This window comes from Manduca sexta, chromosome 11, assembly GCF_014839805.1.
Source record: "Manduca sexta isolate Smith_Timp_Sample1 chromosome 11, JHU_Msex_v1.0, whole genome shotgun sequence".
Classification (NCBI taxonomy): domain Eukaryota; kingdom Metazoa; phylum Arthropoda; class Insecta; order Lepidoptera; family Sphingidae; genus Manduca; species Manduca sexta.
Window position 1 is genome coordinate 6,924,367 of NC_051125.1, and position 11,929 is coordinate 6,936,295.

The 11,929-nt window shown below is 35.2% G+C and overlaps 1 protein-coding gene across 1 annotated transcript; it reads left to right on the forward strand.

The window, feature by feature from the left end:
- The first annotated feature begins 10,611 nt into the window (after nucleotides 1–10,611).
- Nucleotides 10,612–11,458, forward strand: LOC119188977 (uncharacterized oxidoreductase SERP2049-like). The gene has a single exon (XM_037437361.1). It carries the CDS (start codon nucleotides 10,627–10,629, stop codon nucleotides 11,389–11,391), a length of 765 nt encoding a protein of 254 aa, XP_037293258.1. The 5' UTR covers nucleotides 10,612–10,626; the 3' UTR covers nucleotides 11,392–11,458.
- The last annotated feature ends 471 nt before the right edge of the window (nucleotides 11,459–11,929 follow it).

Consider the following 11,929-nt stretch of genomic DNA (forward strand, 5'->3'; position numbering starts at 1 on the left):
TAATTTTGATATTCATTGTATAATATTCATATTTATTGCATCACTAGCGTAAACACATTACTGTAGAATTACTTCATGCAGCGCCACGCTATTCGGAATGCACGCGGCTCCCGGGAACCTTACTCCATTTTATACATGAATACGTTTTTCGTTTAGCGCTCCATTTATTTTGTAATAATGTAGATATATAAACAGAATTGTTGATTATATGCCTTTGATTAAAGTAATACTGTATTCCGTACTGTATTGTGGAATTAAATACATGTTTTTAAACATCAAACAGAGCATGAGATCCTAAATTCTCTTCAAGATTTGGTTTCATTCCAGTAACATAATCCATTTAAAGGTTTGAAAGGCGTTCGCTTCCGTTTCACTCGGCGTCACTAATAGTGCTATCATGCGAATAGACATCTTCCAAGTTTTCCTTACAAGTCGGTTTACACGAAGGAGGCCAGGCATATTCCGATTCTAGATCCACATTTTGTTCTAATGCGATCGTTGTGTTCGCGTGCCCGCACCAATTTGTGTCGGCGCCTTATCGTCGAGGCTAATGTTCAGTGTAATGCCACTTCCGACATGAAAACTGGTCTGTGCTCATTGTTCTCTCCATAGTGTTATGTGCCTCTTTAAAATATGTATGGATAAACACGCCCGTTGATGGTAACTAGCTTCTATTGTATTGGATTGCGATTGTATGTCCGTCTATTGTTTTAGTTTTACGGATTAGTAAAATGTGATTGCCGTTGCGGTCATTAGTTTATAGGTTTATAAAAAAATATTAATTAACTCTGGCCTTCGTTTATGCAATCGATTTTGTTTTTACCTGTTTTAATACTTTTCTTTGAATCGTCTTTGCTTCCTTGGAAATTAACGTGGTTCATTTTTATGTTAGTTTTTTTTAATGTATCATGTTTTTGACTATATATCTTAACTTGTTTATGGATAAAATTTGTTTTTAATTTAGTTGTTAAATTTAAGTTAGTATTTTTTTTATATTCTGTACTTTTAACAAAGATATCAAATGTGTGGATGAAAATGGTTATGAATATCCTAAGCGTGGCGCTACAAATAACAAAAGGGTGTTCTTATGTTTTATTAAATAACAGCGAAACACGGTTTATTTTATAGACTGTCAGAGAAATGACATTTTTATTAAACGATACAGGAATAAATTCACAATACATATTTGTCGTGTCAGCGCAAGCAGGTGCGCGTATCAGAAATTTGTTCCGTCACCAAACATAACAGCACATTATTACGTTCGCGTGAAGTTCCCCTTGACTTTGCGTTATTACTGTGGCATACGGCAGATTAATGGATATTTCTACGTGTTTCCTATTTTTAATTATCTCTATAAACTTTCTAGGAACGAGTGAAATATTACACAAAGCCATTTATATAATTGCTATTAGCGGGCATTCTTTTCATAAATAATAAAACCGATTCATTATAGTGCTGTTACACGAATTAACCGTCTTTCTAGCTTTTCTGAGGAATACCAGTCAACATTACATAATTACGATAACAATTGTTTGAAATCATTAACCTTAGATATTTAATATAAAAAATTAATGTACTTCAGAAAGAAGAAAGCGTTTGTATCGTAGTGAGATACGCACAAATACATCGTTGACGTATCACGGAAGAAAACAGTTTTTCATTGATTCAGTGGCACATCTGGCGACAAAACGCTTCGGGCTTTCCATTCTGATGACCTGACTTGACATTTTTATTGCTCACCATATATTTCTCGGCCTCCAAGGCATTCGTCGTTATGGAAGCCCGCGTAAAATATTGTGAAACTTGAAAGCGGATAGAACTGATATTATGATATAACTGACACGATATATTGAGGAACTTTCGACGTCAATGGTATAGCGGTGGTCTGTTCTTTTTTGGCTCGGTTTTTTTATCGCTCTTGTTTTATCTTTTATCGTGACAGTTGGAAAGTTGTAACTCAAATTACTGTTTCGTATTACGTCGTTGAAAGTTGGCCATCTGGCCGTGTAGGGTTTCGACTTTGGCATTTTAATATTTCACATAAATTTTCAGAATATAGGCTACTTAATTAGATTGATATTTGAACGATAAACAAACAAACTCTATTGTTATTATTCGAGCTACTAAATATGAAACTTATTTTTATTTTGCACAAGTTTTTTTAAACACACTGTATAAATTTATTTTTAAAATTTGACGAAGCCGATTTATGGTAGTGAAGTGTTTTTGTTATAAAAAATATGGATTTTAACATCAATAACTAATTCCAACTTACTCGTTTGTTTCCACAAAAGAAAACTTTTACCCAACAACTGTCTAACTTCGTCACGGGTACTCTTATAACAAAATACAATTTGTCATGATTGATCAAAGAAGTTTGCCAAAACAAAGACGGGACCTGTGACAAAGGCCCGTCTTTTGTGTATGTTTTTTGTGGCGAGTATTGACGACTTTCAAAAACTTCTGGTTCGAATATTAGTCCAATAAAATGATTAAAAATGTATTGCTTACTAGGACGGAATAAAAATCTTTATTTTCGCCTTTAAATTTAGCATCAGATAAACAAACGTTGTTGTGAATATTTTGAATAGTTTTAATATTCATATTTATTTATTCTTGTTTTGGATTTAAGGAAGCTACGCGTAAGACCGTATCTTGTGACACGGCTGGTCCGATTCCGGCATAAAGAACAACACACAGAAATATGTAAGATGCAAATAGTTCTTGGTAGTTTGGGTGTTGTAAGTTGTTCCTGATATTCATGTTCATGGCGAAATAATTAATTACATCTAAGTGTGTTTACGCTACATTTGTTCGTTGACTGATTGTTGATCTATTTATTTGTAGGATACGTCGACTCAATCCTAACTAAATTTACTGGAAAATGGGTTCAGGGCAAAGTTCCCAAATACAGTAAGACCTTAAAAATCTTATTGTGTTAGGTCATTAAGGTTAAGTGAGGTAAAACGAAAATCTAACTTATTCAGGGCGCCCTTAATTGCCTACATTTGAATAAATCTTTGTTCTAACATCAAGACTTCAATATTATTACCTATAAAATCACGTAAAATAATGTTTACATTCACATTTGATCACAGCGTTTGGAAGTTCTTTTTAAGTACACACGCAATTTCGCTACATCAAAGCAACTTTACATAGGTACCTGACGGAATCGTGTAAAAACGTAATATTTTTTTCTCAAGCCACTCAGTTTGGGGAATAAACAGGGCGATAAATATTCATGAGGAAAGTAAGCCTTCTTGTCATAGGCCATGAGAGCCTGATGGATGGCGCGGCGTGCTGGCTGTCTTGCCTTCGGTAAGGTGACTTGTATGTCCTAGTTATATTTTCAGTATGCTTATTACCCTCATTGTTTAGTCTGTTGTTAATACATTGCGGAGTTTGTGCGTTGAATTAACAGTGTGTATGACATTTTACGGTCGATATTTTAGCTATAAGAGGATGTTACAGAAATAATGAGGTTGTTCTGGTACACGGGTTTATTACATATAAAGAATGAGACATTATCAAACATGAAAAAACATTCGGAAAGGCCATTAGCTTTATTATGCATGTAATATATTCGAAACATAATTAAATCATTTTCTTCCGAGACATTGTGTAGTACATTTCCGTTTAATCTCATTAAAATTACACAGTATTTCCCCGTTATGAAGCGAGAATGTGTGTTATCGAATTTCCGCCTTTATGAAGTGCGTTTCCCATTCAATAACATTCGGGGATAAACGCAACGTCTGAAATGCAAAGAGATTTTCCCAGTTGATTCTCGCATTGGAAACACCTACATCTAGCAATGCTCGGGGGAAATCGCCAACAATGTTAGGGTATTTTCGGCGCATTTATCTTGATGCTCTCCCGCCGCGATATAATGAATTTAAGCGGTTATCTTCGGACTGTATCCTTTTTGAGCCCGAGCCAATTGCTGCCTGATTGATTTTTGTGAATGCCTTTTGGAAACAAATCGAATGCGGATATTATTGTTGAATTTGTTAAGTTGGTTGTGTGTTTGATTTGAATGATACTATTGGTTGGTTTGAGTGAAAATAGAAATTTACTTATTTATTATATATTTAAAAATAAATGAATAACCTTTTTTTTGTTTTTATTTCTGTGTATGACGAGACGAGTCTTCCATTCGCCTGATGGTAAGCAATAAGACCGCCCATGAACAGTATAAACACCATCCAACACCTTGAAATACAGAGTATTCTTTTGTATTCCACTGCGCTCGTCATCCTGAGACATGAGATGTTAAGTCTCATTATGTCCAGAAGATACACTGTCCTTCAAACCTGAATACAACAGTGTCTACACACTGCTGCTTGACGGCAGAAATAGACATTGTGGTGGTAGCTACCCCGGCGGACTCTCACATATGAGAGACCTATCTCCAGTATCTACTTTAAAATCTCGTTTCTTCTCTTATACCCAGGCGGACAAATATAAATAATTGTGACATTGATGGTTAAGCGCTCTCACAGAATATCGACGTGGAGTGTCTCTGGTACCTACAGAAATCCTTCCATCTTTTTTCTTGTGTAAATATGGTAAGCAGCTCTTTATATTTACCATCAGCTTTAAATTCAGCTATAGAAAATACATGTAAAGAAAAAAAAAGCATTTTACCCGTGAGCTGTGAACCGTGCGATCCGGGGTTAAATATCCGGGTTTGGAATTTATTTGTGCAATTTTCAACAAAAACACAGCCATGCCGAAATTCCGTGTCATTTAAAAATGAATATTCTCAGTCGCAATTTTCAAAAGTACTCGTATAGCCATCGTATACCTGTTTTAAAAGTATTGAGCCCGGAATTGTGTAGCCGCAACGTGTATTTGACAGTAAATTAGCACAATATTAATCATAAAAAAATATTATTTTTATTAATTACGACAGTTTTATATAGACATCGTATACCTGTTTTAAAAGTATTGAGCCCGCATTGTGTAGTCATAGCGGCAACGTATATTTGTCGATAAATAATCACAATTTAATCATGAAAAATTATTATTTTTATTAATTACTTACGACAGTCTTATGACATGGCGGTTTGTATTGAGCTCGGAAAAGACTGTAATGATAGTTATAAAATTCGTGTACCCTTGTCTTGTTTAAAAGATCAATGCTTGGAAAATAATGTTATTTTGCTTGAAGTAAGAATTGGTACCGGTACCCGACTCTTAGACAAAACGTAAAAGTGTTTAAATGACCACGATATTCTTCGCTGTAGTGGGTTGTCTATTAGTGCTGTTTTCTGAGGCGGCCGCTGTGGTAGTACGAACTTTTGGAGTCACTGCCGATGTCACTAGAAGTTAATATTCTATCTAGATAATTCCAGAAAAAACGTTTTAAAATCACACAAAATAATTCACGACATTGAAATCAAACTATACGGTTGATATTCTCATAAACTGTGTCACTTGATCAAGTCTTCGTGTTGGAGATATACCATACTAATGTTTAGCAGAATGACATTGCAATCAAAGTATTCAGTTGATATTCCCATAAACTCTGCCACCTGATTAAGTCTTCGTGATGGAGACCTGCCAATGTTTAGCAGAATACTTGTTTGGTAAGCAACATTTTATTTTCCCGCCTACGATAACAGCGTATGTCGGATATAACTGCACCGGCCTATATTTGGAATAAATTAATTCTATTCTCGTCGTCACAAATGTAAATGCCAGGTTAAGGTTTACGAAGAATTACAAGTACGTTTGCAATATTTTTATAAGCTTTTATTATTACGAACCGTTCGTGTATGTATGTTGTAGTAATGGTACAAGATTTTGCTAATAATAGCATAAATGTGAAGCTTTGGAAAGATATTCAATGCTTAGCATAATTTTACTCAGCCACCCACACAATCTGGAAATTTCTTTGTAATATAATAGTCCAATTTAGATTTATTTTATTTGTTGTTGTGAGCATTCTTCTGTATTTGTTAAAAATATAAAATGCATTAAATATAATACAATAGGGTTTTATTAGAGTTTGATATATCTGCCATCATATTTTAAAATTTTAAGTTTTGAAAAATGAAATTGTGTTTCAAAAGTTTCGTCATCATGTCTTGGAAAGTCCTCTGTTGAACATAGGTCTTCCGTAAAGTTATCCAGATAAATCTATTGGTAATGGCCCGTTTAAAAGGTATAATTAATGTTTATATCAACAAAAATTTAAATATATTTTGTTCGTTAGTAGTACAAGTTTAAAGAAACTAAAACAAAAAAATAATATTATATTACATTGGTATGGAAATAAATACGATGTTTATACTTATAGCAATGTCAACCAATTACAAAGCGAATATGTTATTTTCTTGAGAATACGTACTATTTACAAACATTTCACAATTAACGGCAGATTTCCACCTCTCAGGGAATTCCGAAAGGGATGTCCAACTACGTAAGCCGCCAATAATAAAGTATAAATTATGAGGAGGGTGGGCAGGAGTGATCCACCGCGTACGAGAGATTTATGGTAACATCCTAAGTTGATGCCACCCGCTGCGAACTCCTTGGCTGTTCCCGGTGATAATGCTGAATAATGTATTGCATTTGTATTTGTAAATTGCCATTTATTCGGTGATTTGTATGTACAATCGTTTCTAAAATATTACAATTCGGTTTTCAATGAGTTCAAATATTTACGCAAATGTTTGATATTTAAATAGAATTACTTTACAGATTTTTCGCGATAAATTTGTTGAATTAATTCTTAGTTGCGTTATACTATAATTGCACTGTTAAGGTCTTGGGTTCCCGGGTCATGCAATGTGATGTGTTTTTTACTCCGCTTTAGCACGGAGTCTGGAATTTGTGCCGTATATGGTGATAGACTCGCCCCCTACTACATCATAACACGGAATAAACACGGTGAAAAGTGGGTGCATCAGTTTCACCTCTACCTATCCCTTCGAGGATAAAGGCGTGAGTGTATGTGGGAAAATTTGTTTCGTTGAAATCCATTAGGACAGACATAAAAATGTAAATACATAGATTTCAACTCCTAGAGTTCAATCTTACTCTGTATTTTTTCTCAAAATCCTCCAGAAGTTAATTGTAAAAGAATAACAGATAGTTACTACAGTATTTAAATTAAAATAATAGTCGCCAAACAACTTGATAAACCGCGTGGTGAGTGTTTTGAATATAAGGGCACCTACACTTGCTTAAAAAATATCTCTCATCACGCAGTAATACGTTCAAGTTCTTTGCCGGTTATTATAATATGTATATGGCTTTAAATTGAATTTCATATCTTTACACGGCAATAACTTCAGACATTAAGGGTCAAGAAGCTTGTTTGGTCATCCACTCGAGTATCTACCGTAAGGTCATTATAACTATGTCTGAAGTCCCATTCCTTACGCCGACGGATTCACTAATTGATTGACCAATAGTCTTACCAAGTCGACCAAGTAATATGGCGCATGATCGATTTTGGCTCTAAATGCCACAATGTGAACATACTTTAATAATATAAATATATCAAAATATTTTAAGATCGGAAGTAGAGGTTTTTTAGAAGGTTTTAAAAGAATAAGGATTTATTTTGGTGCACGGCAAAGTGCCCCTAGTGCACGTGATGGTAAGTAGAGTGGGGTCCAATAGAATTTCGACTGACGAGAGTTGATTACCCCTCGGCAGTTGACATAATTATGCTGGCCTGGTGGAACGAGATACACATGTATGCTGATCCCGGAACGCGAAACACATACGTGGGCCTCTATGACAGATTTAACACCTTGTGTTCATCCGGGCGAATATAAAATATACACCACCACCAGCATTTTAATTTATTGTAAATAAGTTAGCCTTAAGGTAAAATTGTGAATGAGCATTAATTTGCAGCTCGAAAATCCATTGGTTAATGAGGATTCAAAATTAAGTAAGTTTGTACTGTGCGATTGTGCTGCATTAATTATATTGTATGATAATACAAGAATATACTTGTTCGGTAGTCGAATATTATGGCTATTGTACTTTCATAATTAGCTTTAAAAATAATATAACTGATATATTTCATAATATATTTTATTACTTTTTATTTAATATCTATCCCAGAATTTCAAAATGATCAACCAAACCTAAATGTCAAAATTCGTAGTCATATTGGATAACGTTTATTTATTACATTCGTTTTCCATTGCGGTATATCTATTAGCACTCACAAAAGCAATATTGTGTTAACCAGCATTCATTCCGTTGCTACTACATTTTCATTTCGAATACGAATTCGGCATGTTAGCACACATTACGGATCTGGACAATCCTTAAATATACCGCACGAAACCTGCGGCTAAACTTAGTTACAGTAAGAGCAATCAATGTAAGGTAAACTAGCCCTTAAAACTTCACAGATAAACGTGAATATTGCATATGCCGTCGCATTCGAGTTTCTCATTCATGCAAATGGCATGCCTCGAAATCGACATTACGCAGTTTGGCCCGATACGAGCAAGTCAGAATGAATGGATTAACCGAATCTTGCATGAATAATGCTGATTGCCCTTTAAAATAAATATACGTATTGCAGTTTACAACATGATGGTTATTGTTTGTATTAGTTGATAGTAATCTATGTATGTCATCACAGATAATGCCAAATTATATCAATCCACGAATTCATTCACATAAATAAAGATAATTTATTAAAGAAAGTGTACAATGCGGCTTTCATTTTTACCAATAATTTTCCTGTAAGAATATATAGGTTGTTCGGAAGACAATAGGTTCTACTTTTGTAAACATATCATTTGATAAAGTGAACAGAATAAATCAAATAACAAATGGAAAACTAACACATGTTTTATATTTATTATTAATAAAAGTGAATGAATAAATAGAATTTTAAAATTAGATTAACTTTTTAAAAAACTCAGGAATGAAATCGTTGAAATCATTAGCTAATCGCCATAATCTATGCATTAAATGCATTACTCAAAACTGATAAACAACATCAGAAATTAAATATCATAGAGCTACGCACGGAAAACCATATATTGCGAATTCTAGTAACGCGTTTCCCCCAGGGTGACAGACAATAATGAAATGACAGGCTACGTACGGAAGTATTCGTGGTACGCGGCGAGCTGCACACGTCACGGAAGGGACGGCCTCTGTCATTATACGAATATTTTACAAAAAAAACTTTGTTCTCTCGCGTGAAATTTTTTTCGCAACACCCTTTATCACTAAGATTTTAATTTTGCGAGTACGGCCCCCTAAACCGCATCGTTTTGTTTATATATTAAATTGCGAGTTTTTTAACTTGTCTCGAAGATGATTAGTAGACGCACGTACTTGTTTGCGGCTTCGCCTTGATAGGCTTCTTCCTGAATAAAAAGCCGACTTTGCACTTTCCGGAATAAAATGTGTGCCAAATTTTATTTAGATGAATGGTTTATGCATTATATCTAATAAACTTTTCAAAACATCTTCTAGAGTTTTATATTTTGAAACTAGCTTTTGCCCGCGGCTCCGCCCGCGTTATAAAGTTTTTCAGGCTAAAGTTTTCCGTTATAAAAGTAGTAGTTTCCCGGGAGCCTATGTTCTTCCCAGGGTCTCAAACTGTCTCCATACCAAATTTCATCTTAATATGTTGGGTAGTTTTTGAGTTTAACACGTTCAGGCAGACAGATGCAGCGGGGGACTTTGTTTTATAATATATTTTTAGAACTTTTTAAGAGGAACAATCCCGTCATACATCATTGTTGCATAACTCTAACCGTTTGCGCAGCGCACGCAACGGAAGCTCTCCAAAGTAATAAATCGTCCCCGTTTTTGCAACATGTTCCATTACTGCTCCGCTCCTATTGGTCATAGCGTGATGATATACAGCCTATAGTACTCCACAAATAAAGGGCTATCCAACACAAAACGATTTTTTCAGTTCAAACTGGTAGTTCCTGAGTTTAGCCATTACTGCTCCGCTCCTATTGGTCATAGCGTGATTAACAACTGAAGTTAGCTAAAATTGAGTTTCTCGAAGCCGACCACTATTTATGTACTATGTATTTTGAGACTATGCAATTTTGTCGCGTTCGCGATACACTTTCACTTTTGTTGAGTTTCAGAACGCGATATTAGATCCTCCAACGCGCACGCGAATTTGAACTTTATGCAGCGGTAATAAATTACAAATTGACTCTCCATTTTATTTAGAAAACGTTTGTATGGGAAATAGAAAAATGCTGTTTTGAGGATTTTCCCGGCAATTATTCGAATTTTTCTCACCTTTTAAAACTTCCCTAGACCTCCACGAATAATTCAAGACCAAGATAAGATAAATCCGTTCAGCCGTTCTCGAGTTTTAGCGAGACTAACGAACAGCAATTCATTTTTATATATATAGATTAGAAAATCGTGAGGGACAACAAACATATCGTATTGTTGTTGTTTACTTTCTTATTGGGGTTATCATTCTAAAATATCGTAAATAATGTAGCGTAAGTGACAATTAAAAACTAATTATCTAGCATGCCCGATAAAAAATAACACTCATTGTTACTATCACGTTCCACTACCGCAATTCGGAGGTCAAACTACTTAATTGCTTGGATATAACAAAACCTGTTAGTTTAGAACGCGACGTTAAACACGATGGACTTCTGTGATAAAGTAGTTGTGATAACCGGTGCTAGTTCGGGCATCGGTGCTGCGGCTGCGTTAATGTACGCTAAGCAATCCGCCACTCTCGTTCTCGTCGGAAGAAATGAAGCCGCACTTAGAAATGTAGCACAAGACTGCGAAGCTGCCAATAAAAAGAAGCCCCTGATCGTTCCTGCGGATTTAACTATTGATGATCACGTGAATAAGATAGTCGCTAAAACCATAGAAACTTTCGGAAAAATTGATGTTTTGGTAAATAATGCAGGCGTTGGATACCGCGGAGGTATTACTGACGGTATAGAATTATATGATAAAGCGATGGCTACCAACATGCGACCGGCTTACCTACTCACCAGTCTCTTCACTCCGCACCTTATTAAAACTAAAGGTAACGTGGTCAACGTTTCCAGTGTTGCTGCGTTGCGACCCATAAAGGACATTGAATTTTTACCTTACTGCATTTCAAAAGCTGCTCTTGATATGTTCACAAAATGCTCTGCTTTGGAACTAAGCCGCAAAGGAGTCCGTGTGAATTCCGTGAATCCAGGTGGAACGAAGACTCCGTTCGTGGAAGCAGCAGGATTTAGTAAAGATCAAGCATCACAAATACATGAAGGGAGGAAAGACATATATCCACTGGGCAAGGTGGCGCAGAGCGAGGATGTTGCTGACCTGATTCTTTATCTTTCTAGCGATCGGGCCCGCAGCATTACGGGCAGTATTTATGTCATAGATAACGGAGAAATGCTTGTGTGATATTTTATGGCGTTGCTACAATTTAAGTGTGTAATTGACTTAATAAAGGCATTAGATTAAAATCTTAGAATAGTACTTATTTTTTCTAGCAATTTACACTATTATTTAAAGCTACAGAGTTTGTTTGTTTATATTTGTACGCGTTAGTCACTGGAATTACTCTCCTATTCTAATAATTGTTTAACAAATAAGCAGCTTCAATATCTAATTGCTATTATTTGTTTTGGTTAAGGCGTAGTAAGCTAATAATAAGTTTATAACTTGCTGATAATAATATTAAATAAGTTATAATATATACGTAATATGCCGCAACGTTGCGAGAGGGTAAATAGCACGAAATACGAATATATTTATATTTATAGGCCATATAACACCGGACAAGAATAAGAATGTAGTGTGGCAAGATATAAGGTGTAACATAAACAGGCCAGTAAGTAAGACATGTAACGCTGTCTAATATAGTTCGTGTTGTCAGAGCCATTAGTTTTGATTTCGCTTGCTCAGAACTCGTACGTTCGGGACGCAAAGCAAAACTTAC